At 46.7% G+C, this 27,902-nt stretch overlaps 2 protein-coding genes across 7 annotated transcripts in view; one reads left to right on the top strand and one right to left on the bottom strand.

Moving 5' to 3' along the window:
• Positions 1 to 11,707, bottom strand: part of Elmod3 (ELMO/CED-12 domain containing 3) — a 28,007-nt gene extending 16,300 nt beyond the window's left edge. For 4 of the 6 annotated variants that reach the window (XM_013035470.1, XM_013035472.1, XM_013035475.1 and 1 more), the window contains exons 1-4: positions 11,632 to 11,707; positions 8,262 to 8,536; positions 6,257 to 6,331; positions 5,057 to 5,126 (exon numbers count right to left, since the gene is read on the bottom strand). In XM_013035470.1, coding sequence (XP_012890924.1) covers positions 5,057 to 5,126; positions 6,257 to 6,331; positions 8,262 to 8,315 — 199 coding nt within the window. In that variant the 5' untranslated portion in view covers positions 8,316 to 8,536; positions 11,632 to 11,707. Of the gene's footprint in view, positions 1 to 5,056; positions 5,127 to 6,256; positions 6,332 to 8,261; positions 8,537 to 11,219; positions 11,299 to 11,631 lie in introns of those variants that run through there. The other 2 variants (XM_013035471.1, XM_013035474.1) reach the window with 2 other exon arrangements.
• Positions 11,708 to 12,181: 474 nt separating this feature from the next.
• On the top strand, positions 12,182 to 27,902 carry Retsat (retinol saturase (all-trans-retinol 13,14-reductase)). Its single transcript, XM_013035452.1, has 11 exons — positions 12,182 to 12,350; positions 15,647 to 15,829; positions 17,184 to 17,425; positions 18,000 to 18,201; positions 18,636 to 18,833; positions 21,251 to 21,370; positions 26,143 to 26,281; positions 26,567 to 26,676; positions 26,761 to 26,927; positions 27,237 to 27,396; positions 27,617 to 27,902. The coding sequence occupies exons 1-11, from the start codon at positions 12,182 to 12,184 to the stop codon at positions 27,754 to 27,756; spliced, it is 1,830 nt and encodes a 609-aa protein (XP_012890906.1). The 3' UTR covers positions 27,757 to 27,902.

Genomic DNA, 27,902 nt, shown 5'->3' with positions numbered 1-27,902 from the left:
CTTCTTGCTGAGGCTGGGTTTGAACTGTGATTCTCAGATCTCAGCCTCCTGAGTAGCTGGATTGTAGGTGTGAGCCACCAACTCCTGGCTACCAGTGGCATGTTTTTTGTCACTATCCATTCCAATTTGCCATATACAACATCAACAATATGTATGATGGAGACTTTGTTACCAGAAATTAGGACTTCTCCAGCCACAGTGGTAAAAATAGGTTAGGATAGCTCACAGTCTTGGCTGACAACCTCATCACTTGGCAGAGAACTGCCTGAAAGGTGCGACAGTGTGGATGTAGGTTGGGTGTGTCCCTAAGTTTTCCTGTGAGCTATTAATAGAGTAGAAATAATCTGATTATGGTGTTTGGGGCCCCTGGCAAGTAGCCCAGATAGATTAAAGTTCTGAAGGTGAACTCTCCCTCTCTCTCCTCTCCCCCATGATCACTACAATGGCTTTATAAGAAGAAAGCTAATTAGGGGAGAGATAGGGAGAGGTAAAAGAGAACGATGAAAGGGGTGACATGGGTCAAGGTGCATTGTACTCATAAACTGACGTGTTGAGCTGAAACCCCTTTGTACAGCTAAAGATAATAAAATAATAAAAATTAAAAAAAAAGAAGAGAGGAAGCTGGGGTCATGGCTTAATCGGTTAAGTGCCTGTTTAGGCTCTGAGTTCAAACCTCACTATCACCAAGAGAAAAAGAGTCAGCGAAGATACAAAGGTACACTCCATCTCTTGCTATATGTCACAGGGTAACAATTCAGAACTATACCAGCAAAAAGGCCAGTGGCTCACGCCTGTAATCCTAGCTATTTAGGAGGCTGAGATCTGGAGATCATGGTTTGAAGCCAGCCAGGTCAGGAAAGTCTGTGACATGCTTATCTCCAACTAATCACCAAAAAAGCTGGAAGTGGTGCTGTGGCTAAAGTGGTAGAGTGCTAGCCTTGAGCACAAAAGCTCAGGGATAGCATGTAGGCCCTGAGTTCAAGCCTTAGTATTTAATTACAGTAACAAAAAAAAGGACTGACTTGTACATTAAACACAATGCTACCAAATACTAATGGGATGCAGCAGGGAAGGGGTAGAGGATAGTTTCTGAAAGCACACAAGAGTAAAGGGTTTCCTCTGCTGTTTACTAGACTAGTTGGACTAGTTACTTAACCATCTGTCACCCCTCATGGGACTGTTGTGAGGATGAGGCAATTTTCTAACTTCTGAGGGAAGAATGTAAGCCAAAGGTTAAGTGCTCAGTAATGTTAGTTATTGATGTTGGTTGGCACAGCCTTGGCTGACAGGGCTGTGGACCACGGGGTCCTAGATGTCTAGATCTCTAGGAAATTCCATTTTGCTGCCTCCAGCTTGGGGTAAAGAGTGTCAGGGCTATCAAGCTAAACAACTTCAACAGAATACTTGACTTTCATTGGCCAAGAAAATAAAATGTGCTTTTGACATGTAGGGTCCTAGGAGGGGGAAAAAGTGGGGCAAAGTGGCTGAACAAAACAAAACAAAGGGGCTGGGAAGGTGGCTCAGTGGTAGAGCGCTTGCCTTGCATGTATGAGGCCCTGGGTTCGATTCCTCAGCACCACATAAGCAGAAAAAAAAAAGCCAGAAGTGGAGCTGTGGTTCAAGTGGTAGAGCGCTAGCCTTGAGCTGAAGAGCTGAGGGACAGTGCCCAGGCCCAGAGTTCAGGCCGGATCCAAAACAAACAAACACACAAAAAAGCCCCAAAAAGCTATGAGGAATGCTGAGCAAGCCTTTCTACCTTACTCCTCACCTTCATACAGCTGTACTGATTCTTTACCCTTCAGACCCTCATCTCTGAGCAATTAGATCCTTTTGTTACCTATCAGTCTTTGAGCTTAGGGTCACCGAGTAGGAATCTGCTATTACAATGAGTTAGACAACAGAAAGTCAAGGCTTCAACTAACAATATTAAGCTAAGCTGGTGCCTAAAGTCTGGAAACAAATGCCCAACCTCTGACTATCTTCCAGATGTTCATATATTAAATAGAACCATCAATTAAAATAGTATATTAACTAGTTAATTTTTCTGCATTACTACAGTTTGAACTCAGAGCCTTGCTTAAGCCATGCCCCCAGCCCCTTTTTTATTTATAGGGTTTTTTGTTTGTTTGCTTGCTTTTTTTCCAAATAAGGTCTCTGTTTTCTTTGTAGGCAGATTATGATCCTCCCTTGTACTTAGAATTAAGTATGTACCATCATACTCAGTTAACTTTTTTGCCTGGGTTGGTCTTGAACTGAGATTTTATTTCTGCCTCCGTTATATTTAGGATTACAGATAAAAGCCACAGCACCTACACCTACCAAGTATATCTATTTATTTATTTTTGCCAGTTCTGGGGCTTGGACTCCTTGTCCCTGAGCTTTTGTTCAGGGCTAGTATTCTACCACTTGAGCCACAGCACCACTTCTGGCTTTTCTGTTTATGTAGTACTGAGGAATTGAACCTAGGACTTCATACATGCTAGCCAAGCACTTTACCACTAAGCCACACTAGTTAAAATAACTCTAAAAAAATATATGATTATTTAGTATGATTGAAACTATTTGGGGGCTGGGAAGGTGGCTCAGTGGCAGAGTGCTTGCCTTGCATGCATTAGGCCCTGGGTTTGATTCCTTAGCACCACATAAGCAAAAAGAAAAAAGCCGAAAGTGGTGCTGTGGCTCAAGGTGGTAGAGTGCTTGCCTTGAGCTGAAGAGATGAGGGACAGCGCCCAGGCCCAGAGTTCAGGCCCCACGACCGGACCCCCAAAAAACCCCCCAACCCCTCCCCCCCAAAAAACCCAAAAAACTATTTGGGGCTAGCTGGGCACCAGTGGCTCATGCCTGTAATCCTAACTACTCAGGAGGCTGAGATCTGAGGATCGTGGTTCAAAGCCAGCCTGGGGAAGAAAAAGTCTGTGAGACTCTTATCTCTAATAAACCACCAGAAAACTAGAAGTGGTGCTACAGCTCAATTGGTAGAGCACTAGTCTTGAGCTAAAGAGCTCAGGGGCAGTGCCCAGGTCCAGAGCTCAAGCCATACAACAGACAAAAAGAAAAACAAAACAAATAAACAAAAAAACTATTTGGAGCAAGGTGCCAGTAGCTTAAAACTGTAATCATAGCTACTCAAGAGGCTGAGAGCCGAGGATCTCATGCAGGAAAGTTTAGGAGATTCTTTTTTTTTAAATTTTTTTGGGTCCGGTAGTGGGGCCTGAACTCTGGGCCTGGGCGCTGTCCCTCAGCTCTTCAGCTCGAAGCTAGAGCTCTACCACTTGAGCCACAGTGCCACCTCCGGCTTTTTTTTCTTTTTGCTATGTGGTGCTAAGGAATCGAACCCAGGGCCTCAGGCATGCAAGGCAAGCGCTCTACCACTGAGCCATCTTCCCAGCCCAGTTTAGGAGATTCTTATCTCCACTTAGACACCAAAAATGCTGAAGTAGAGCTATGGCTTAAGTAGTTGAATGGTAGCCTTGAGCAAAAAAGCTCTAGAACAGCACCCAGGCTCTGAGTTCAAACACCAAGACTGGTACAAAAACAAAACAGAACAACAACAAACAAAAAAACTATTTGGCACAAAAGTGCCAGTTGTTTTCAAATATAAAATATTTAAACATTTAAAGAAAAATTTGGGGCTGGGAAGGTGGCTCAGTGGTAGAGCACTTGCCTTGCATGCGTGAGGCCCTGGGTTCGATTCCCTAGCACCACATAAGCAAAAAGAAAAAAGCCGAAAGTGGAACTGTGGCTCAAGTGGTAGAGCGCTAGCCATGAGCTGAAGAGCTGAGGGACAGCACCCAGGCCCAGAGTTCAGGCCCCACGACTGAACCAAAAAAAAAGAAAAAGAAAAATTTGTCTGGGTGCCAGAGGCTCACGCCTGTAATCCTAGCTACTCAGGAGGCTGAGATCTGAGGACTGTGGTTCAAAGCCAGCCCAGGGAAGAAAAGTCTGTGAGACTCTTATCTCCAATAAACCACTAGAAAACAGAAGTAGCGCTGTGGCTCAAGTGGTAGAGCATTTGCCTTGAGCTGAAGAGCTCAGGGACAGTGCCCAGGCCCAGAGTTCAAGCCCCGTACCAACCAAATAAAAATTACCATCTAAAGTAAAATTTGTTAATGTATTTAAGTGTATGATAACTCAAAGCTTGTAATCTTAACTACTTGGGAAATGGGGAAAAAAAGTTACAAAACTCCCTCTTGATCAATGGCTGGCATAGCGGTACATGCCTGTATCCATGACTCAGGTAAGCACAAAGAGGAGGATTGCAGTCCAGGTTAGCCTAGGCCTAAAGAGAGATACTAGCTTGGGGCTGGGAAGATGGCTCAGTGGTAGAGCGCATGCTTTGCATGCCTGAGGCCCTGGGTTCGATTCCTCAGCACCACATAAGCAAAAAGAAAAAAGCCGGAAGTGGCGCTGTGGCTCAAGTGGTAGAGCGCTAGCCTTGAGCTGAAGAGCTGAGGGACAGTGCCCAGGCCCAGAGTTCAGGCCCCACAACCGGATCCCAAAAAAAAAAAAAAAAAAAAAGAGAGATACTAGCTCAAAAACACCAGTATAAGCCAGACACAAGTGGCTCTTGCTTATATCCCTCGGAAGGCTGATCTGAGGATCACAGTTTGAAGATGGCCCAGAAAGAAATCTCCAGTTAAACACCAAAACGCTGGCAGTGGGGCTGTGGCTCAAGTGGTAGAACACCAACCTGGAGTGGAATAAACTAAGGGAGAGTACCTAAACCCCTAAATTCATGCCCCAGTGCCCCCCCCACTACACTCCCCTAATTTTCATAATAACACTGAAGGAGAAAGTAACCCAAAAGATCATATCTAGTGTTAATATTTCCACTTTCATCATAGGGCTTACATGACCTGCCCAGAAGAACAAAGTAAACCATTAGCAGAGAAACAGATTCCTAATCCAGTGTTGATTCTAGTTTTCCTTGAGGAATAATAAATTTACAAAATCCTGAAGGACAAAGAGCAAGAGAACTCCAGATTAGGGGAAGTACATCTGTGGCAGGTCTGATCTGGGTTCCACCCAGGCTCTAAGAGTCCTGGGAGATCCTTACCGGCTGGTTCCCATCCATTGGCTTCAGCTCTCAAAGCCTGGAGAAGGCTATGGTTCTTCAACTCTGAGATCTGTAGGGGCAGGAGACCTTGAGAGTTAGAGTGAATCTACTCCCCCATACATACATGAGCATTTCCCATGCACCCTACTGAATCCTTGACAGAGGATTCTCTGTATCCAGAGGATAGTAAATGCTTGGCAGATCCAAAGGATCTGCTCTGCTTTGATAGGCTGATTGAAGTCAGTGTTTTGTCAGACGTGGGGCTTGAACTCAGGGCCCGAGTGTTCTCTCTGGGCTTTTGTGCTAAAGGTTAACACTTTACCACTTTGAGCCATAGCTCCACTTCTGGTTTTCTGGTGGTAAATTGGAAATGAGTCCCACAGATTTTCCTGCCTGGGCAGTATTTGAACCGGATCCTTAGACCTCACCTTCCAGAGCAGCCACCAGTACGCCCAGCTCAATGTTTTTTTTATTTGGTGTGTGTGTTTGTGTGTGTGTGTGTGTGCTGCAAGGTGAACTTTGTATATGTTAAGCATACTCTTCTACTGAGCCATATACTGGCCCCAAAGTCTTTTTTTTTGTTGAAGTTTTAACAAGGATGTATTTTAGTATAGCAGGGTTAAAGTAGGGAAAAGTGTAAAAGAGAGAAGCATTTCCTGCTTTCCATGCAGGCAATTAAAGACTCTTAGTTGTTACATAGCTCAGAAGGCCTTTACTATGGAATCCACCATCTCAGCCCCCAAAATACTGAGATTATGGGCACGCATGACCACATCTGGCTTGAAATCAATCAGGATCTTTGATCCTGGAATCTCAGCTTCCTGAGTAGCTAAGATTAGAGTTGTGAGCCACCAATGCCTAACAAAGCCAGACTTTAAGTATAAGGTACCTGGAAAACTTCAGCTATGAAGTAGAAGCTAAACAATGTGGGGAACAAGTGTATATCTTCCTTGAACAGTAAATAAATTAAAATGGAGGTATAGCTTTGGTATTGCCCATGCCTTTTACACATTATGGTTGTATATCCAACCATCTTATTGGGATAGAGGTAGGATGGCATGTTTGTACATTTCCCCCCTCACTTCCCACCCTCTTCAGGTCCCCCCAGTTCCTGGCACAGGGTCTGGCAACACACAGCCGCATGCAAACCCCACAGAAGTAAGCATTGACACGAGGCACTGAGAGGTTGGTGATATGTACAGGAATTCCTCTGAAAGCTGCAAGAGCACTGCTGTCCTTGTCTTGTGAGGAAGAGCCATCAGACATGCCTTCAACCTGCAACACAGACCAGGATCAACCTCCCAGGCTTACAAAGACCACAGTTTAAATATATCACACACACACACACACACACAGACACACACACAGACACACACACAGACACACACACACACACCGACCACAGTTTAAATATCACACACACACACACACACACACACACACACACACACACACACAGACAGAGGAGAATTCCAGGTAAATTAGTTACTAGATAGAAAAACCTCAGCTTGAGACCTTGGGTTTAATCCTTAGTACCACAAAAACAAAAAGTAAAACTTTCGTTTAATATGGCTGTAAGATAAACTGCATGCTGAGGGTAGGGCCCAATGGTACAGTGATTGCCTGGTAGGCCCTAGTATACTAGACCCTGTGATCCCCAGTATGGAAGAGGGAGAGTGGGAAGAGGGAGAAGGGGAGGGAGAGGGAAAAGGAGAGAGAAGAAAGTTTAGTTAATGCTGTTTCAAAAACCTTATATGGATTTCACAAATCCGTTAAATATCTCAAGACTCTAAATGACATAGTTTGTGCACAGCTAAACCTTTCCCCTACTACTGTTAATTCAAAACAAACAAAAAATACACTTGAGCCAGGTGCTGGTGGCTCACGCCTGTAATCCTAACTACTCAGGAGGCTGAGATGTGAGGATCACGGTTCAAAGCCAGGCCGGGCATGAAAGTCCAAGAGTCTCTTATCGACAATAAACCACCCAGAAAACTGGAAGTGGCACAGTGGCTCAAGTGGTAGAGCGCTAGCTTTGAGCTGAAGAGCTGAGAGACAGCACCCAGGCCCAGAGTTCAAGCCCCATGACCGACCAAAAAAAAAAAAACAACACTTAACCAACTGTTTGAAACTTCTATCACAGATACAGGGCTAATTTTCCAAATCTATTTTTTTCAAGTCCTAAAAATTGGAACTTAAAAACAAACAAAAAACCAGGCTGAGCATGACTGTATACACCTGTAATCCCACCATTTGGGAGATTAGGGCAGTTGGATATCAAATTTGAGGGCAGCCTGGGCTACACAGTAACTCTGGCTAAAAAAAAAAAAAAACAAATCAACCAAAAAACACCTGAAGCTAAACCCAGTGGAAATATAGGCAAAAAAAACATAATTTATACTAAAATAAACACATATCATCCTAAACATATAAACATGCTCAATATCACTCAGGAAAGAAATGCCAAATAAAACTACCCTGAGATAATGTTTGAACTGTCAGATTATCAAGGTCAAAAAGTAATACACTACATTGCTCAGCGTGCCAAAGGTTACGTTACAAGATCAGGGAGAATAAGTAGTTTCCACTCCTTCACTTGACAATACCTAGCAAAACCATCATGTACATCTTGGGTCTGCACTTGCATTCTAGTAATTAATCTACCAAATATCCATTTGCAATATGACACATTTACATTTACAGCATCATTCATTTGTTTATTTATTGGGGCTATTTATTTATCAAGGTCTTGCATTCTGGCTTGGCTTTTTTCCCTTCAAGACTGGTACTCTACCACTGAAGCCATACCTCTATTTCTGGCTTTTTGCTGGTTAATTGGAGATAAGAGTCTCAGAGATTTTTTTCTGCCTGGGCTGGCATCTTCAGACCTCAGCCTCCTGAATAAGTAGGATTACTGGCATCAGCCACCAGATCCTGGCTTTTTTTTCTTTTTCCTGAGACAGAGTCTCACTACGTATTCCAGCTGGCCTTGAACTTACTATATAGTGAGCCTAGGCTGCCCTTGAAATCAATGATCCCACTGCCTCTGCCTACTCAGTGCTGGATTATAGGCGTGTACCTCTATGCTCTAATACTGGTTTCCCCAAAATATTTCTAAAACTTCACATTTTCAAGATATAGTCTGTGTCATTATTAACAATAAATTAACAAACCAACGCCTTCTTTCCCAAATTGGAGTACTTACCTGTTCTTCTCTTAATTCTTTCTCATTATGGAAAGAGCAAGATTTTTCATTCATGATGCAGAATCATTTGTTCAGGTAGGCTTTATCCTTAGGCTCAGAAGGAGTTTTATAGAGTCTGAGATCTGAAACTATGAGGAAAGCAGTAGATCCAATTGCTCTACCTTTGCCTTCCTTCTTGGCAGTCATTAAGATTGAAAGTAGGAAAACAGTCCCTTTGTGCCATCACTAGGGTGATGTGAGTAGACAAAGTCCTTGGAGACTCTGAAGCCTCTGCTCTGGAAAAAGAAACACTGGTTTCATTATTCAGTTCCAGCTCTACTGAGGAAAAAGGTGACTTTACACATTTTTTGTGTGTGCCAGTCTTGAGGCTTGAACTCAGGGCCTGCCTGGGTTCGTCTTTGAGCTTCTTTTGCTCAAGGCTAGTACTCTACCACTTGGGCTACAGCTCTACTTCCAGCTTTTCTGGTAGTTTAGTGAAGATAAGAATCTCACAGGCTTTCCTGCCCAGGCTGGCTTTGAACTTCAATACTCAGATCTCTGATTCCTAAATAGCTAGGATTACAGGTATGTGCCAACAGTACCTGGCAACTTTAAACATTTTTAAGCAGTTATGAACTTACTGTGAACAAACAAGCTACCTTAGCCAAATGTCTATCTCTTACTGTCCAGGCCATTGATAGAAAGAACCATGCACCAGTCTGGGGGTTGGGTTTGAGTGTCTAGAAGGCAGTAGCACTTCTGTAAGTGATGGGCTCTGTTTCTAGCTGTGAAGTCTTTGGGACCTGGGCAAACTTACCAAAGAGCTTATCAAAGGTGAGGCTTTCCTGGCACTAGAGTTTATAATCCTAGCTACTCAAGAGGCTGAGATCTGGGCTGGGAAGATGGCTCAGTGGTAGAGCGCTTGCTTTGCATGCCTGAGGCCCTGGGTTCGATTCCTCAGCACCACATAAGCAAAATGAAAAAAGCCAGAAGTGGTGCTGTGGCTCAAGTTGTAGAGTGCTAGCCTTGAGCTGAAGAGCTGAGGGACAGCGCCCAGGCCCAGAGTTCAGGCCCCACAACCGGACCCAAAAAAAAAAAAAGAGGCTGAGATCTGATGATTCAGTTTCAAAGTCAGTCCTGGCAGAAAAGCCTATGACACTCTCATCTCCAATTAACCAGCTTAAAACAAAAATAAACAAACAAACAAAAAACTAGAGTACAAGGCCATGAGTGCAAGTCCCAGTATTGGAACAAAATAAAACAAAACAAAGAGGTGAGTCTCATAGGTTGGTAGTTTTAGCTGAAGAGCTTAGATTTTGTTTAGGTCCTAGACACAGGTTGGAGCTAGGGACTTAAAATATTACAACTGGTTCTCAGGATGACAGAAACCCAAAATGCAACATGATGTTCTAATCTTCCCCAGATCTCCAGCAGTTTGGTTTACTCTGTGTGTGTGTGTGTGTGTGTGTGTGTGTGTGGTGGTGGTGGGGTGTTGTTGCACTGTTGGAGATCAAATGTAGGGCCTTTTGCATACTACACAAGCATTCTACTGTGTTTCATTCCATGTTGTCTGCCTCAGGTAAAAGGATAGACGGGGATCATATCTTAATCACAGGGGAACTAGACATCATGGATGTCTAGAAGATTATAAATGGGCATATGCCCCCCACACAACTGACCTTCACCATAGGCTCATGGGCTTCTTTATGCTGTCAGCTTCCCTGTTCAGGGATATGGTTTGGATTCCCTAAGAACCAGGTGTCAGAAACAAACTGTGCTCTTCGTCAGGATTCAATGTTTAACACTAAGAAGAGGAATACCTCCTAGCTCTCAGGCTGATCATCTGGTGTACTGTACTAGAAGGGAGTGAGAGTGAGGTACTGTCCCTCAGGTGTGGCACCCCAGGAATTAGCCTTCATTCACTGGAACTTCAGTATCTGCCATTTTGATTCCTTCTATATGTGTGTGTGTGTGTATGCATGTTTACACATATATATGTATACACACACACACTCACACAAACACACCTCAATCAGCCAATCTGGCAAGTGACCAGCAGACAAGTAACAGCAATCTTAAGAAGGCTGTGCCTGAAATGCTTAAGCAGCATAGAAACAGGACTAGCTTTATTACATAGCTGGCAGAAGCACAGCTGGGGACTGCAAAATGGAAAATTAGTCAAAGAACAGAAGAACAAAAACTGTCAAACAAAGCCGGGCGCTGGTGGCTCACGCCTGTAATCCTAGCTACTCAGGAGGCTGAGATCTGAGGATTTCGGTTCAAAGCCAGCCCAGGCAGGAAAGACTATGAAACTCCTATCTCCAATAAACCACCAGAAAACCGGAAGTGGCGCTATAGCTCAAGTGGTAGAGCTCTCGCCTTGAGCTGAAGAGCTGAGGGACAGCGCCCAGGCCCAGAGTTCAAGCCCCACGACCCACAAAAAAAAACACAACAACTGTCAAACAGGTACTCAGGATTATGAAGTCACTCACTGCTACTATTAGGCACATTCCTGGAACTGAGGAAATGAGCATCCTATAGAAACAAACCCTTGGACACCTACTTTAGCCAGGAACTACCTTGAAAGGATGTGATTTGTCAATTGTTGTTGGAAGTTAAACTTTTAACTCATTTTAGCTCATTGATTTAGAAGCCGAAATGATGGTTACAAATATCCACAGAGGCTGGGTGCTGGTGGCTAACACGCTTGTGTTCATAGCTATTCAGGAGGAGATCTGAGGATTGTGGTCCTAAGGCAGCCCCAGCAGGAAAGTCCATGAGACTCTTAGCTCCAATTAACCACCAAAAAGTAGGCAGTAGAGCTATGGCTCAAGTGATTGAGCGCTAGTCTTGAGCAAAAACTCAGGGTTAGCACACAGGCCCTAAATTCAAGTCCTAGGACGGACAGACAGACAGACAGACACACACACACACACACACACACACACGTCCGTGGCTGAATCTTCCATCAGGTTTTACCCTGGGTGGCCTTGGGGACCCTGGGGATCTCAGATTGCCATCTGGTTCCCAGCCACAGGCAACGTCGTTTGTGTGCAGCGTCTTGGCCGTACGGAGCGAGAGGCTCCGGGCCCGGGGGCTGCCAGCGCGCATCTCCACAGGGATCTCGGGTCATCCAGACGCCCGGCCGCCCGGCAGCTGCGGGCAGGTTCGGGACGGAAACTTCCTCGCTACTCGGAGGGGTACGCGGAGGTCTGCGGTCAGCCCCGGAGCGCTCAGTACGTCCATCGCAGACACCAGGACCAGAACCCAGGCCATCCGTGCGCCTCCTCGTCACGATTCCTTCCCAGTCTTGCGTCTTTCAACGTGCTGTGGCCCCACAGTGGCCACCCTCACCCCATCACCTCCCTCCTCCAATCGCCCCTCCGCTCACCCGACGCGTCCCCAGCGTTCCCCAGGATTCCCGGCAGGCTCCGACATCCTTGGCTGGGCCTCATCTGCGCATGCGCCCGCTGCTTGCCGTTCCGGCGTTCCCGCCCCCAGGAACTGCATTTCCCAGCAGGCAATGGGAAGTTCGCGCGGCAAAATGAGCGAGGAGGAGCGTCTGGGCGTGAGACTTAGCGGTGGAGTGCGTGCGGTGGAGTGCGTGCGGGAAGCACCACAGACACGGAAAAAGCCAGAGGGGGGCGCTGTGGCTCAAGTGGTAGAGGGCTAACCTGGAGTAAAACGAGGCTCGACCCTGAGTTCAAGCCCCGGGACTGGCAGATAGACAACAAAAGGAAGTATGGAGAGCCGGGTGGGTCAGTCCGAGTCGGGGGTGTTGTTGGCTTTGCTAAGTAAACCAACTTAACCAAAGGTCACCACTGCCTCTGTCTTCCGGACTGGGGAGGGCCGACTCGGGTGAGGAGGGCTCGGGGCGGAGCTACGGCTATAAAACCTGGACCCCGGGGGCGCGAGCCGTCGCCGGGCCCCAGCGCGGCGCCATGTGGCTTTCCGCGGTGCTGGCGGCCGTGCTGCTGGCGGCCGTGCTCCGCCAAGTTTGCCTGTGGCTGTGCTCCGGGAGATCCCCGAACCCCTTCTCCCAGGATGTCAAGCGGCCGCCCGCGCCCCTGGTCACCGACAAGGAGACCAGGAAGAAGGTTCTCAAGCAAGGTCAGCGGGAGGTGACCCTGGGGACTGGGGACTGCGCTTGGCCCTGCTCTGGAGAGTTCTCGCTTCGCATCCCTGCGGAGCAAGATGGTGCCTGACCCGGGCCTCCGAGCGGCCACAGAGCAAAGGGCGGGGAAGGCTTCCTCGGACGCCCCATTTTGAGTGTCAGCCGTGGAAAGAATCTTTATCCCTGCACTCCTGGGACAGAGTTGCGTCCAGGGCGCGGGCATAGTCCTTGAGGTTGCTCAGGGCTTGGCACAGCCTCTCGTCCTGGCGCTGGCAGTCTCTTCTGCTCGCCATTTGGCTCTGGGCCATCCCATGTGGAATTGCTTCGGATCCCTGATAAAAACAGACCTTTCTCCCACTTGGCTCTAAGACCTTAACTTTTTTCTTGTATCCCATTGCTGGCACACGGGCGTGGGACAGCTGCCCAGAGATCTTAACCAGTTCTCATAGGAAATTGTAATTTTCCATTTGGGTATTTGAAATTTTAAATGTGATCCCAACTCAGAATTGGGGATTCTGTAACTTTGGAGAGCTCCAACCAGATGTTTTAGGCTCAGAGTCCTTCAGTTAACTAGGTACCTACACTCTCATCTTTAAAAAAAAAAACATCGTGGCCGGGCGCTGGTGGCTCACGCCTGTAATCCTAGCTACTCAGGGGGCTGAGATCTGAGGATCGCGGTTCAAAGCCAGCCCGGGCAGGAGAGACCATGAGACTCCTATCTCCAACAAACTACCAGAAAACTGGAAGTGGCGCTGTAGCTCAAGTGGTAGAGCTCTCGCCTTGAGCTGAAGAGCTGAGGGACAGTGCCCAGGCCCAGAGTTCAAGTCCCACGACCGACAAAAGAAAAAAAACATCGTGGTGGCTGGGCTCTGGTCGCTTACACCGTAATCCTAGCTACTTAGTGAAAGGAACAATGAAAGGATCCAACACATCCATGCCAGGGAACCTCGCGGAGGCAAGCAGGTACAGGAGAAAGATGATTACAAGGTTTATTAGAGGAGCTATATTTGCCCCGGAGAGAGAGCATATGGCAGCCTTCACTATCTAGGTAGCAGCAGGGTCTGGGGGTTAGGAAGTGAGGTAGATGGGAGTTCAGGTGGGTCTGGGTGGAGAGAGGGAGGGGCCATCTGTATGGTGGGAACTCCAGGCTGGGTCTGGGTGGAGCTGAGGACCAAAGGTGGGCATAATGCTTACACTTAGGAGGCTGAGATCTGAAGATTATGGTTCAAAGCCAGCCCCGGCAGGAAAGTCACTGAGACTCTTCAATTTACCACTAAAAAGCCATAAGTGGAACTGTAACTTAAGTGGTAGAGCACCAACCATAAGCAAAAAAGCTCAGGGACAGTGCCAGGCCTTGACTTCAAGCACCAGAGCTGGCAAAAATAAAACAAAACAACAAAAGTTTGCTGTTGATTCCAAGGTTTAAAAGAAAGCGTGCTGCTGGATGCCAGTGGCTCACACCTGTAATCCTAGCTTCTCAGGAGGCTGAGATGTGAGGATTGTGGATCAAAGCCAGCCCAGACAGACAAATCTGAGAGACTTACCACCAACTAGCCAGAAAATAGTCAGAAGAGAAGATGGGGGTCACGTAATAGTATGCCAACTATGAGCAGAGCAAAATCATCAGGCTTGGTGTTCAAGCCCTAGTACTGCACATACACACAAAAGTTTGCCAATTCCTGCAACTTCAAAAATTCCAAATCTCAGTTCTTGGGTAGTCTTTTTTTTTTTTTTTGTAATACTGATTTTAGGTTTTTTGGTAGTACTGAGACTTGAACACAGGCCCCTGTACTTGCTAGGCAGGTGCCTATTTGAACCAGACCTTCTGTCCTACTTTTTCATATCAGCACAAGGTAGTTTTGACATAGCCATATGACATGTATTGATCAGAGTCACCTCTTCCATCACTCTCCTACTCCCTCTTGCTATCTGTCATTTTTTGCTTTAGTTCTTTTTCAAGTCTTGTGTTTTTGCCTGGGTAGGCCTTCAACCTTAATCCTCCCATTGTTTTATGTATAGCTGAGGTTGCAAATATATACAAATCATACCCAGCTTATTGATTGAGATGGAATATCCCCTAATTTTTTTTGCCTGGGATAATCCTTCGAATCTCTGCCCTCTAAATAGCTAGATTTATAGGCATAAGCCACTGTTGGGCAGTGACTTTATTGTTTGTTTGTTTGGTGCCAGTCCTGGGGCTTGAACTCAGGGTCTGGACACTGTCTCTTAAGCTTTTTTTGTTCAAGGCTAGAGCTCTACCACTTGAGCCACAGCTCCACTTCTGGCTTTTTTTTTTTTGGTGGTTAATTAGAGATAAGAAATAAGAGTCTCACAAATGTTTCTGATAGTACTGGTTTCAAACTTTAATCCTCAGGTCTCAGCCTCCTAACTAGCTAGGATTACAGGTGTGAGCTACTAGCGGATGGCTTGGTCAGTGACTTTTAAAGAACAGATTTTTTTTTGTCAGCCATGGGGCTTGAACTCAGGGCCTGGGTGCTGTCCCTCAGCTCTTCAGCTCAAGGCTGACACTCTGCCACTTGAGCACAGTGCCACTTCAGGCTTTTTCTGTTTATATGGTGTTGAAGAATCGAACCCAGGGCCTCATGCACACTCGGCAAGCACTCTACCACTGAGCCACCTTCTCAGCCCAAGAACTTACTAAGGACTTAGTTGGAAGTGGAAGAATGCCTACCTAGCGAGTAAAGGCCCTGATTTCAAACTCTGGTACTGTCAAGAAAAAAAACAAAACAAAAAGAACCTTTTAAAGAACAGATATTATGTTGGAACTGCAGTATGGCACCATATACTGTCCAGTCTGGCCCTTAGCCATGGTGCCTTCTCCTGACACTTCCTCAATATGAGAGTCTGGTGCTGTGATTTCTTAGAGCAGAATATAGCTGCTCCATTGTCATGAAGCTCCAGACCCTGCAGCTTCCAGGAACTCAGTGAAACCAGCCTGTCCCAACCCCAGAATTCTTCCTTCTGACCCTTTTGGTTCTTTTTCCTTCCCTTGTTCTCTCTTTTAGTATTTGCACTTAGTTTTTTCCACCTGGACTGTTGATACCTTTCTGGCTTCACTGAAGTCACCTTTATATTTAATCTCCTTGGTTGGTCCTGAGTACTCTCAGAGAAAGTGTTTGAATTGTCTAAGTCAAGAGTTCTTTTTCTAAGCTAAACTACTGTAGAGGTTTCTTGGTCTGATTGAGCTAGAAAAAGCCTCTTTGGTTTCTTGGTCTTTGCTACTTCTGACCCTTTCTGAAAAGCTCACTCTCTGTCTCCTGCCTACTTGCAGCTTTCTCAGCCAGCCGAGTGCCAGAGAAGTTGGATGTGGTGGTGATCGGCAGTGGCATCGGGGGACTGGCCTCCGCAGCTTTTCTGGCTAAAGCTGGCAAGCGAGTACTTGTGCTGGAACAACATACCAAAGCTGGGGGCTGTTGTCATACTTTTGGAAAAAATGGCCTTGAATTTGACACAGGTAAGGCTTATACAGAACAGGGTTCAAGGGGGCTGGGAAGTTGGCTCAGTGGTAGAGCGCTTGCCTTGCATACCTGAGGCCCTGGGTTCGATTCCTCAGCACCACATAAACAAAAAGAAAAAAGCGGAAGTGGCGCTGTGGCTCAAACGGTAGAGCGCTAGCCTTGAGCTGAAGAGCTGAGGGACAGTGCTCAGGCCCAGAGTTCAGGTCCCACGACCGGACCAAAAAAAAAAAAAGAACAGGGTTCAAGCATAGATGTATCTTTAAGAAGCTTGTAGCAGTCACTGTAGGGTGGTGTTGGGTATTTGAGTTATTTTGGAGGTGCCATCTTCCTTCTGGACACCACTGTTTCTTGTTTTACAACTATATGAGCTGGGCACAGATCTGGTGTTATCTCCTATGATCTGACACCCTTCCTTTTCCTTTTTTGGTATCTGTACTGGGGCTTGAACTCAGGGCCTGGACACTGTCCCTTAGTTTTAGTTTATTTTTATTTTTAAGTTGTTATTATAAAAGTGATATACAGCGGGGCTACGGTTTTGGGTTTTTTTTTTTTCTGATCCTGGGGCTTGAACTCAGGTCTAGACACTGTCTCTGTGCCTCTTTGTGCCCAAGGCTAGTGTTCTACCACATGAGTTACAGCTCCACTTCCAGCTTTTTTTTTTTTTGGAATAGTTTATTGGAGCTAAGAGTCTCACAGGCTTTCCAGTCTGGGCTGGCTTTGAAACCTGATCCTCAGATCTCAGTCTCCTTAGTAGCTAGGATTATGGTATGAGCCATCAGCTAAGGAGCAAGGACAATGTCACACCTTAGCTGTTTTGCTAAAAGCTGACACTCTACCACTTGAGCTACAGCTCCACTTCTGGCTTTTTGGTGGTTAATTATGGATGTTTCATGGATTTTCCTGCCAGGGCTGACTTTGAACTTCAATCCTTAGATCTCAGCTTCCTGAGTAGCGAGAATTACAGGAGTGAGCAACTAGTACCCTGCTCTCTGACACTTTTCTATGGGAGAATGGACATACTTCTCTGGGCCTGAACATGTCCAGGCTGGATAGCTTCTTCCACCTGATTCTTTGACCATGGCTCAGATCACTTATCCTCTGCCTTTTTTTTTTTGTCCTGGGCTTGCGCTGGGCCTGGGTGCTATCCCTGGGCTCTTTTTGCTCAAGTCTAGCTCTTTATCACTTTGAGCTGTGGATCAAATTTGAGATAAGAGTTTAAAAGACTTTCCTGCCCAAGCTGGCTACAAACTGTGATCCTTCGATCTTGGCCTCCTGAGTAGCTAGGATTACAGGTGTGAGCTGTCAGTGCCTGGCTCCCTCTGCCATTCTTGTCTTTCTGCCTTCCAATAGGAATTCATTATATTGGGCGTATGCAGGAGGGCAGCACTGGCCGTTTTATCTTGGACCAGATCACCGAAGGGCAGCTGGACTGGGCTGCTCTGTCCTCGCCCTTTGACATCATGATACTAGAAGGGCCTAATGGCCGAAAGGAGTACCCCATGTACAGTGGGACAAAAGCATACATTCGAGGCCTGAAGGAGAAGTTTCCCCAGGAAGAAGCTGTCATTGACAAGTATATGAATCTGGTTAAGGTAAGGTGCATGACATCCTTAGGAACCCCAAGTTATTCCCAAAGTAGGGGGGGCGGGGGGAGGCACCCACTCTCCTCCCTGGTTAGGCTGAGTTGACTTCTTTTCTTTGAAAAGGAATTTGAACAGGTAATTAAAAAGCAACAAAAGGCAAGGTGCCGGTGGCTCACACCTGTAATCCTAGCTACTCAGAAAGCTGAGATCTGAGGATCACAGTTCAAAGCCAGCCTGGGCAGGAAAGTCCGTGAGACTCTTATCTCCAATAAACCACTAGAAAACCAGAAGTGCTGCTCTGGCTCAAGCAGTAGAGCGCTTGCCTTGAGCTGAAGAGTGCAGGGACAGCGCCCAAGCCCAGAATTAAGCCCCACGACCGGGGGGGGGGGGGGGGGTGGGAGAGGGGGGGGCCAGGGCAGGTATACAGGATGGGAGAATTCAGAGTCTAGCTTGTTTTTAAATACAAATTCAGCCAAGATCAGCCAGGAATAAGTGTTGCTGGGCCCACCGTCTGGTAGAATGGTAACTATTGCTTCAATCCCAAAGATGAGAACTGCTACCCATAGCTGGTTTTCTTTCCCAGGCAGTTTCTAATGGAGCTGCTCATGCCATCATCCTGAAGCTGCTCCCGTTGCCTGTGGCTCAGCTCCTCAGCAAGTGTGGGCTGCTGACTCGCTTCTCTCCATTCCTCCGTGCCTCCACCCAGAGTCTGGCTGAGGTCCTGCGCCAGCTGGGGGCCTCCCCTGAGCTCCAGGCTGTGCTTAGCTACATCTTCCCCACCTATGGTGTGTACTGGCCACAGATTCTTGGCAGCTCCTCGAAGGATAAGCCAGCTGCCCTGCACCTCTCCATCTTTCTTCCTGAACCTGTCTGGCTGTCTGAAATGGAGCAGAATAGACCCCAGGCCCTTGTGGATGAGAAATCTGACTCCTCCCCTTTGGATCTCCTGGTAGTGATTCCCTTCATGCCGTCCAGAAATCCCTTCAGCCAGTGCTGCATTCCTTCCTCTTGGCAGAATGGCAGATTTCAGGGACTCTATTCCCACCAGCCCCAGAACTGAATGGTGCCTATGTTGGTGTGGACACAGCTCTTCTGATGGCCTTTGGCCCTGGAGAACACATATATCTTCAGATGGACTGCGTGTGTCACCTATCAGGAAACTATTTCCCCCTGAGTGATTCTGGGTGCCTGCTCATCATTTTTTCCCTTTTTTCTGTAGGTGTGACCCCCAGCCGCACTACTTTTTCAATGCATGCTCTGCTGGTTAATCACTACTTAAAAGGGGCCTTTTATCCCCGAGGGGGTTCCAGTGAGATCGCCTTCCACACCATCCCTCTGATTGAGCGGGCTGGGGGTGCTGTGCTCACCAGGGCTACTGTGCAGAGTGTGCTGTTGGACTCAGCCGGGAAAGCCTGTGGTAAGAACCTTGAACTGGGTAGTGGGGTCGCTGTTCTGGTGTGAGAGAGACCTGAGGTCCTCCTGATGAACTGACCTCACACAGGGTGAAAGATGAGAATCTACTGCAGAGCAGGAGCTGGGGGATAGGATAGCAATTAGTCTGGAAATAAAAGGAAGTAAGAAGGATAAAGGAATGGACGGGCCTCAAAGAATAGTACTTAATCATTTGTTTGATAGATAAACATAACCAGTATCTGTGACCACCTTGATAGAGGGAAGTGTCTTCCTATGTCTGCAGTCCTTCTCAATCAAAGAGGCTCAGTCAGTGTGTTGGCTCAGTGGTTGATGGAATGAATGAGCAACCTTGGTATTCTATGGGGCAGTCTGGCAGGGCATCATGCACTCCATCTGTAGTGGTAGAGTGGGGCCTTGAATCTTATCCTGGCTTAGGTTGGTACTGTTACTTTTATGATGTATGAACTCTTTGAAGAGATGGGGTGTGTGTGGAAGGACCCTTGTTAAGCAGAACCAGCTGTTCAAGATGAGAGGTACACCAATGTGGCTGGCTACAGGTGTGGGTCACACCTGTAATCCTAGTTACTTAGGAGTCTGAGATCTGAGGATTGTGGTTCAAAGCCAGCCTGGGCAAAAAAGTCTCCATGAGACTCTTTAACTACTCAAAAACCAGAAGTGGCACTGTAGCTCAAGTGGTAGAGCGCCAGTCCTGAGCACAAAGAGGCTCAGGGATAGCGTCCAGGCCCTGAGTTCAAGCCTCACAACCGACCAAAAAAAAAAAAAAAAGAGCAGCAATGCTAAAAACAACAACAACAAAAAACACAACTCTCAGGGAGGGGTTAGGAAATGCCTGAGGAAAACAAGGTTGCTGGGAACAAGTATTAGCCAGAGAGGGCTGGGAAGGTGGCTTAATGGTAGAGTGCTTACCTTGCATGCAGGAGGCCCTGGGTTTGATTCCTCAGCACCAGATAAGCAGCAAAGGCCGGAAATGGCACTGTGGCTCAAGTGATAGAGAAGTAGCCTTACCTTGAGCTAAAGAGCTGAAGGACAGCACCCAGGTCAGAGTTCAGGCCCCATGACTGACCAAAAAAAAAAAAAAAAATGCCAGAGAAACATTTAAAAAGAAGAAGGTGGTGAGAAGGTCGCCCAGAGTTATGTGCATGTTTGTACACACATATACGAAATGAAGGCCACCTGTAATCTGAGAGTATATGTTTGTAAAAGGGACTGAAAAGTTATCTCATTGTGAAAGAGACGTTGGTGTCACTTAGTTGTATCTTTCATTGTGATACTTATGAGCAAGTTGTCCTTTGAGATGAAAGGGGTCAGTGAAACTGGGTGGCATTATCAACTCAATTCAGGATCCATTTATGTTACTGGGTGTTGAAGATGCATACTAGCTACTCAGGAGGCTGAGATCTGAGGACTGAAGCTTGAAGCCAGCCCAGACAGGAAAATCTCTAAGACTCTTATCTACAGATAACCAGCAAAAAGCCAGTTGTGGAGCTTTAGCTGAAGTGGTAGTGTTCCAGCCTTATGCAAGAAAACTGATGGTGCCCAGGTCCTTAGTTCAAGCCCCAGTACCAGCATCAAAAAAGGTGTGTGTGTGTGTATTTTCATGATCTGTTAGATATAAAAGACAGAGATATAAGATCAATAAGTACGAGTCTCTGTCTCAAGTTTTCAGTCTCATAGGGAAGTAATTGAAGGGCCATTGATGAGCATTTATATGAAGAGACAGCCTACACAGAGAGTGATGGATCCAGAAAGACCTCAAAGCAGTTTAAGCCACATTATGAAGGGTGAGAAGCAGCCTGGAAGTAGATAGGATTGGAAGAAGTTACAGGAAGCAGGAACAGCATGTATAGAAGCTATGAAAGAGTTGGTTATTTTCAGGCATCTAGAAAAACGATTGAACCATACAAAACTGACATTTTTATGAAAAGGTCAAAGAGTAGTTGATTAGCTATTTGATATAGTTTCATAAGAGTGGCCAGAGATGAGTCTAGACATGTAGTTAGCTTCACCAGATCACAGAAAATGGAATTTCTCTTACAGAGGTTGAGGTGTTGCTGGGGAGTCATTTGGACATAGAACTTCAGCAAAGAGGGCCTGGGTTTCCATGGAAGGGCCTCGGCTGTGTTGTGGTGGTGGGAGTTAGGAGGGGCCTTGGCTAAATTTAAACAAGTACACAGAGGGTGGGTAGAGAGAGCTTAGGAAGGTAAGAATAGACACAATTGTCACCTGAATGCCTGGGGAAACTTCCTGGTTTTGCAGTGTGCCTGAGGCCTGTCTTGTCTGGCTCTTGGCAAACTGGACTTCCAGGTCTGAGAAAATGGGGCACAAACACAGCAAGATCTGGAGAGAATACGGGCTCTTCCTGGAGTATACAGAACCTCTCCAAGTTCTTTTTGCCTACAGGTGTGAGTGTGAAGAAGGGTCATGAGCTGGTGAACATCTATTGCCCCGTTGTGATCTCCAGCGCAGGACTGTTCAATACCTACAAACACCTACTTCCAGAGAGTGCCCGCTGTCTGCCAGGTAATAGACTGAACTTCCAAGCTGCTGGCCTTTCCTGTCTGGAGCTGAGCTGTGCAACCTGGATGTTGCATTTCTTCTTGGCCATGTCTGTGCTTGTCCTTAAATGGAAAAGACCTCTGGTCTGTAAAGCCACTATCCTAATATTTATGTCTGGGGTAACTGAGGAGCCCACAAGTAAATAAACACCCACTGCCACTGGTCTGTCAGATGTGAAAAGCTGGGTTCTTGGCACTCCCCGAGCTGAGATTTGTGGGGTTTCCACAGAAAAAGCCTCACTACAAGGGAAGGAGACCCATAGGGGACATGGCCCAGAAGTTTCCTTAGGATATTATATGACTTAAAAAACCAGAGTGGGGAAGTGGCGCGGTGGCTCAAGTGGTAGAGCGCTAGCCTTGAGCTGAAGAGCTGAGGGACAGCGCCCAGGCCCAGAGTTCAGGCCCCACAACCGACCAAAAAAAAAAAAAAAAAAAAGAATATCAGCTATGAGTAAAAAAGCTGAATGAGAGCATGAGCCCCGAGTTTGAGCCTCAATTCAAGCGTGGTCACATGCGTGTGCGCGCACCCCCCCCCCCACGAAAAAGTACAAAGTGATCTTGGGCTACTAGCCAGAGAGCACCAGTAGCCTAAGAGTTGACAAAGGGGTCCAAATAAAGGCTTGAGGCAATGGCAGGGGTGGGAAGGACAGAGCAGCTCAGGATGTAGCCCAGATGTGACCTTCATTGGTATCTTAAAGAACAATGGAGAAGGAAGGTGAGCTCTGTAGGGTGATCCCTATAGTCTGATACATCAGCGCCCCCCCCCCACCGCCCCATGCCTTCACCCCAAGTAGAGGAAGGTCATGGTTGCTGGGCTCTGTGACCCAGGCTCTGGGCCTGTGATGACCATCCATTATGGCAGGCATATGTGGTAGAAGGAGGCTTGTTCATCTCTGGAGATAAGAAGCAAAGAGAGGAAGGCACTGGCTTCTAAGATATTCCTTCAAGAACATAACTTAGTTACACAAATTCTTCCCACTAGGAACTGTCTTTTGTGTGTGTGTGCCAGTCCCGGGGCTTGAACTCAGGACCTTGGTGGTGTACCTCAGCTTTTTTGCTTAAGACTATTGTGCTACCACTTGAGTGACAGCTCCACTTCTGGTTTTGGGTGGTTAATAGGAGATTAAGAGTCTCACAAACTCTCTTGCCTGAGCTGGCTTTGAACCGTGATCCTCAGATCTCAGCCTCTTAAGTAGCTAGGATTACAGGCAGGGGGTGTGGCTGGCCCAACTTTTATAGGTCCCACTACATCCCAGTAACAGCACAGACTGGCAGCCCAGCCTTTCCACATGGGCCTTTGGGGAACACATCCAAACCGTAGCAGATGGACATCACCAAAATCCAGTCTCTTGTTCCTCAGGCAACATGAGCTGCCACTTTGGTCCTTCATTCCTTTCTCTGTGTGACTTCTCCTTCTTGCCTATGACCTCTGAACTTTGACACTGTCCTCTGATGGGCCTCAGTGTCCTACTCAGGCCTGTTTTTTCTCTAGGCAGTCATGTGTGAGTTACCTGAAATGCCTGTCTCTCCTCATAATGCAATTATAGCTCTCACACTTTATGTGTCTTGTTTTGTTTTGTTGGTCATGGGGCTTGAACTCTTGGCTTGGATGCTGTCCCTGAGCTCTTCAGCTCAAGGCAAGCACTCTACCACTTGAGCCACAGCACCACTTCCAGTTTCCTAGTGGTTTATTGGCGGTAAGAGTCTCATGGACTTTCTTGACCAGGCTGGCTTTGAACCATAATCCTCAGATCTCAGACTCCTGAGTAGCTAGGATTACAGATGTGAGCCAACGGCGCCCAGTACACTTTATGTATCTTAACCCCAAAAACAATTTAGTGGAGTCAGCCCCAACAGGGCTGAAGTATCAGTCACTCCCTTTGGGCAGAGGTTCAGATACCATCCCAGACAAATGCCAGTCTGAAAACTTTCTGGGCATTGGCAGTGTTGAAACTTAACTCAGAGATTCCAGATGTTAGATTCCATGATTCCCATGGCTCCCAGAGGGAGCTTTGCTTACATCCACTGCTCAGGCTGAGAGGCCACTGAGGGTGGCTCAAAAGAGAAGAGATAGAGTTCCTTGGCCCTTTCCTTCTTCTTTTTTTTTTTTTTTGTTTGTTGGTTGGTTGTGGGGCTTAAACTCAGGGTCTGGGTGCTGTTCCTGAAGGGTTTTTGTTTGCTCAAAGCCAGCACTCTACCACTTTGAGCCACAGCAGTACTTCCAGTTTTCTGGGGGTTAAAATGGAGATAAGGATCTCATGGGCTGGCTTTGAACCATGATCCTCAGATCTCAGCCTCCTGAGTAGCTAGGATTATTGCTAAGAAGCTTCTTTTCTTTCTTCCTTTCTCTTTCCTTTCTTTCTTTCCTTCCTTCCTTTCTTTCTTTCTTTCCTTCCTTTCTTGCTTGCTTGCTTGCTTGCTTTCTTTTGTTTGGTCATGGGGCTCAGGATCTGGGCACTGTCCTTGAGCTTCTTTTGCTCAAGGCTAGTACTCAATCACATTATGAGCCACTATGACACTTCTGGCCCCTTCCTTCTTGCTGGAGTAAAAAGGAAGGAGCTGAGGAGGTAGTTATGTTCTGAGAGATCTTGGAAGATCCTGTTTGCCTATACCCATCTATGCCTGCAGCTCCGCACCATGTTCCTTGACACCCCCCCTCCCCAGATTATTGTCCATAAATCTGAGCTGTGCTGTCCTGCTATAATTGTTATTAATGCTCCTTTCTCTCACATAAGGGACCTATTTAGGCTAGTAGAGTCTCCATAGTTCCTTATGGTCTGTAGTTTCTATTAAGATAGCCAGTTTGTTTTAGGGAAGTGTCTGTTCCAGGAGACAGGCCTCATATCTGACTCATCATGTGGCTGACTAGCACACACAAGTCCCAGTACATTTTAGGACATCATCTATTGTGTGTTAAACAAGGCAGAGCAGCTAATGGCTGAGTCCTTGGCCAGGTGTTAGAGATGCTCCTGAGCATGAGGTCAAATAATTTCTGGGTGTATTCTCTAGAAAAATGGAGTTCATGTGTTGAGGTGGGGAAGCCCAGCAGCTTAGGTATGGGGACAGCAGGTGTCCCACACAGGGGCTCTGGCTTTCCTTCATGATGCTGTTTTTCCCTCCTTCCTTCCTCTAGTTCAGGAGTGGGAACTATCTAACCCAGGCTGTATAAAGACCACAAAATCATTGGGACATGATGGGACAGACTCATGTTTTTCCTCAGTTTCCTGTAGCTGTGTGACTGTATTAGTCATTTGGTATGGCCAACAAATTATGTTATAAACATAACATAGAGCGGGGAATGTCACTTAGTGGTAGAGTGCTTGTCTAGCATGCATGAAACCCTGGGTTCAATTCCTCAGTACCACATAAACAGAAAAAGCTGGAAGTAGCTCTGTGGCTCAAATGGTAGAGTGCTAGCCTTGAGCAAAAGCAGCTCTGGGACAGTGCCCAGGCCCTGAGTTCAAGATAATTCTATTTGCATCTGTTCACTTGCATTATGTATCAGTTGAAGGCCCTATCCTAGTTGCATAGTATTTTAGGAATAATGACTATTCATCAGATAGTTTGTTCTTAAAGACAATTCTGAAATCTAGGTGTATAACAAAGTACTGCTCATTGTACTGTTTATAAAGAGTATTTTGCATCATCTCTGAATATAAAGACATAAGGGGAGGATTGAGGCAGTTAGCTTGACTGTTCAGCAGGGTGCTGTGAGCCAGTGGGAGGCCAGTACCTGTGAGAAAGGTGCTTAGAGCAGAGGTGAGTGGAGTTGGAGTCTGAGGCTGATAACAGCCAGGAGGAGACAGAAGAGCAATTACCTGCCTGCCTGCCAAATTCCTGTAGGGCGCTTTTGTAATCCTAGCTACTTGGGAAGCTGAGAGTTGAGGATCACAGCAGGAAAGTCCATGAGACTCTTACCTCCAATGAACCACTCAGAAAACTGGAAGTGGCGCTGTGGCTCAAGTGGTAGAGCACTAGCCTTGAGCTTAAGAGCTCAGGGGCGGTGCCCAGACCCAGAGTTCAAGCCCCACAACTGACAAAAAAAACAAAAAGAATGGCCTAGACGAGGCATATTTTTTCTCTTTCTTTTTTAAAGTCTTTTTTTTTTTTAACCTTATGTATGATGTATTCATCTTTGGAAGGGTTGGGGGGAGGGTACAGAACTTGGGGTCAGGGGCAAGGGTGAAAAAGTACAGGAGTGGAATTCACTGGACACTGATGGAAGTGAAACTATACAACTTGTGGGTAGAGACAGGAGGGAGGGACTGGGAGATAACGAGGACGAAGATATTGTATGAAAGAAAATGTACTCACTGCCGGGTGCCAGGTGGCTAGCTACTCAAGAGGCTGAGACCTGAGGATCGTGGTTCAAAGCCAGCCTGGGCAAGAACGTCTGTGAAACTCTTATCTCCACTAAACCACTCAGAAAACCCAAAGTGGCACTGTGGCTCAAGTGGTAAGAGCGCTAGTCTTGAGCTGAAGAGCTGAGGGACAGTGCCCAAGCCCCACAACTGCCAAAAAAAAAGACAAAAAGAAAATGTACTCATTACCTGACTCATGTAATTGTAATCCTCAGTATATCATCTCTATAATAATTATTTTAAAAAGACTAAAAAAATGGGTTAGACCCTTTTATGGCTGCAGCTGAAGTACCCCAAATGAACAATCATCCTAGGCTGTTAAGGCAGCAGTGGCCATCTTTAGCCATACAGTTCTCAGTCCTGACTCCATTTGCAGGTGTGAAGCAGCAGCTGGGGATGGTGCGGCCTAGCATGGGCATGCTTTCCGTTTTCATCTGTCTGAAAGGCACTAAGGAAGACTTGGGTCTGCAGTCCACCAACTATTATGTTTATTTTGACACTGACATGGACAAAGCGTAAGGCATGGGGAAGGAGGAAGGTGTGTGGTGAGAGGGTAGCCCATAGTCTGCAACCATTAGGAATTTCATTTTTGTACTTGACTTGGGAATGAGTGGTAGGATATGGCATGGGAGGAGGTAGGCAAGTTCCTCTGGACTCTTGGAAGGATCTTTTAACACCAAGGCTGTACATCAGTTTCACCCCTATGGGGGGTCTCGGGGGATGAGCCATCCTTGGGTGGGGCTGGTAGCCTTGAGAAAAAAGGCCTGTGCATTGACAGCACAACTTCCTCTCATCCACAGGATGGAAAACTACATCTCTGTGCCCAGGGAAAAGGCTCCAGAACACATCCCATTTTTTTTCATAGCTTTCCCATCAGCTAAGGACCCAACTTGGGAGGACCGATTCCCAGGTAGGGCTTAAGATGGTGGGAGTGGAGCTTGGGAAGTGGAAAGGAGTGGGACCCGACAGCCAGTAACTGGCTTTTCATCCCCAGGCCGATCCACAATGATCTTCCTGATGCCCGCTGCCTTTGAGTGGTTTGAGGAGTGGCAGCAGGAGCCACAGGGAAAGCGAGGCATTGACTACGAGACGGTCAAAAACTCCTTCGTTGAAGCCTCTATGTCGCTGGCCATGAAACTGTTTCCACAGCTGGAGGGGAAGGTAGGGCCAAAGCATACAATAGCAGTGGTGATGGCATATTTCTTGGTGACCTTACAGTAGAATAAACCCCAAGATAACTGAGCTCCAGAGAATGATGGAGTGCCCAGCCAGAAAGAAGAGACAGAGCTCTCAAAATTTCCCATTCAGTTAGGGGCAATGGGTGACAATGTTATCAGACACTTAGTATTCATATACTGTTTTATAGAATAGGGACTTCTTTGTACAACTACATAAAGATAGTAAAAAATTAAAAACTTTAAAAACAAGTGTTCCATTCACCCCTTGCCTGCCTTCTGTTTGCCGGTCCAGGTGGAGAGTGTGACTGCAGGATCCCCACTTACCAACCAGTTCTTCCTGGCTGCTCCACAAGGTGCGACCTATGGTGCTGACCATGACCTGAGTCGTCTACATCCTCATGTGATGGCTTCTATAAGGGCCCAAAGCCCCATCCCCAACCTTTACCTGACAGGTATGCTGCCCGACCTTGCCAAGATCTTGGGTCTCCCTGGTGATCAGTCCTCTGGTCTTGCTATCGTCTGCAGCTCCCATTCTAGGAGGATGCTGGTCTGGTTCTGTGCTGAAGCCACCTCTGCATAGCTCTAGCACAGAGAGATGTATACAAACACCCTTGTTCTCCTCTTACTCTCTATGTGTGTGGACATTTAGGGGCCTGTGTTCTTGCCTCATAGGTCAGGATATCTTCACCAATGGCCTGATGGGGGCCCTGCAAGGGGCCTTGCTGTGCAGCAGCGCCATCCTGAACCGGAACCTGTACTCAGACCTTAAGGCTCTTGGAGCAAGGGTTCAAGCACAGAAGAAGAAGATGTAGTGTGGTCAGGGAAGAGTCAAAGGAATTGCACCTCTCCAACTTATTATATCCTTCTGTATTAGTCCTTTGCGAACATAAAACACACTCATTTCTTATTGCTGAGCAGAAGGTTAGCATAAATTACAGCTCTGCTGGAGCTCTCTGTA

The sequence above is a fragment of the Dipodomys ordii genome, unplaced genomic scaffold (assembly GCF_000151885.1).
Source record: "Dipodomys ordii isolate 6190 unplaced genomic scaffold, Dord_2.0 Scaffold212, whole genome shotgun sequence".
Classification (NCBI taxonomy): Eukaryota; Metazoa; Chordata; class Mammalia; order Rodentia; family Heteromyidae; genus Dipodomys; species Dipodomys ordii.
Note: the sequence above shows the minus strand (reverse complement) of the source record. Positions and strands in the feature narration are given on the sequence as shown.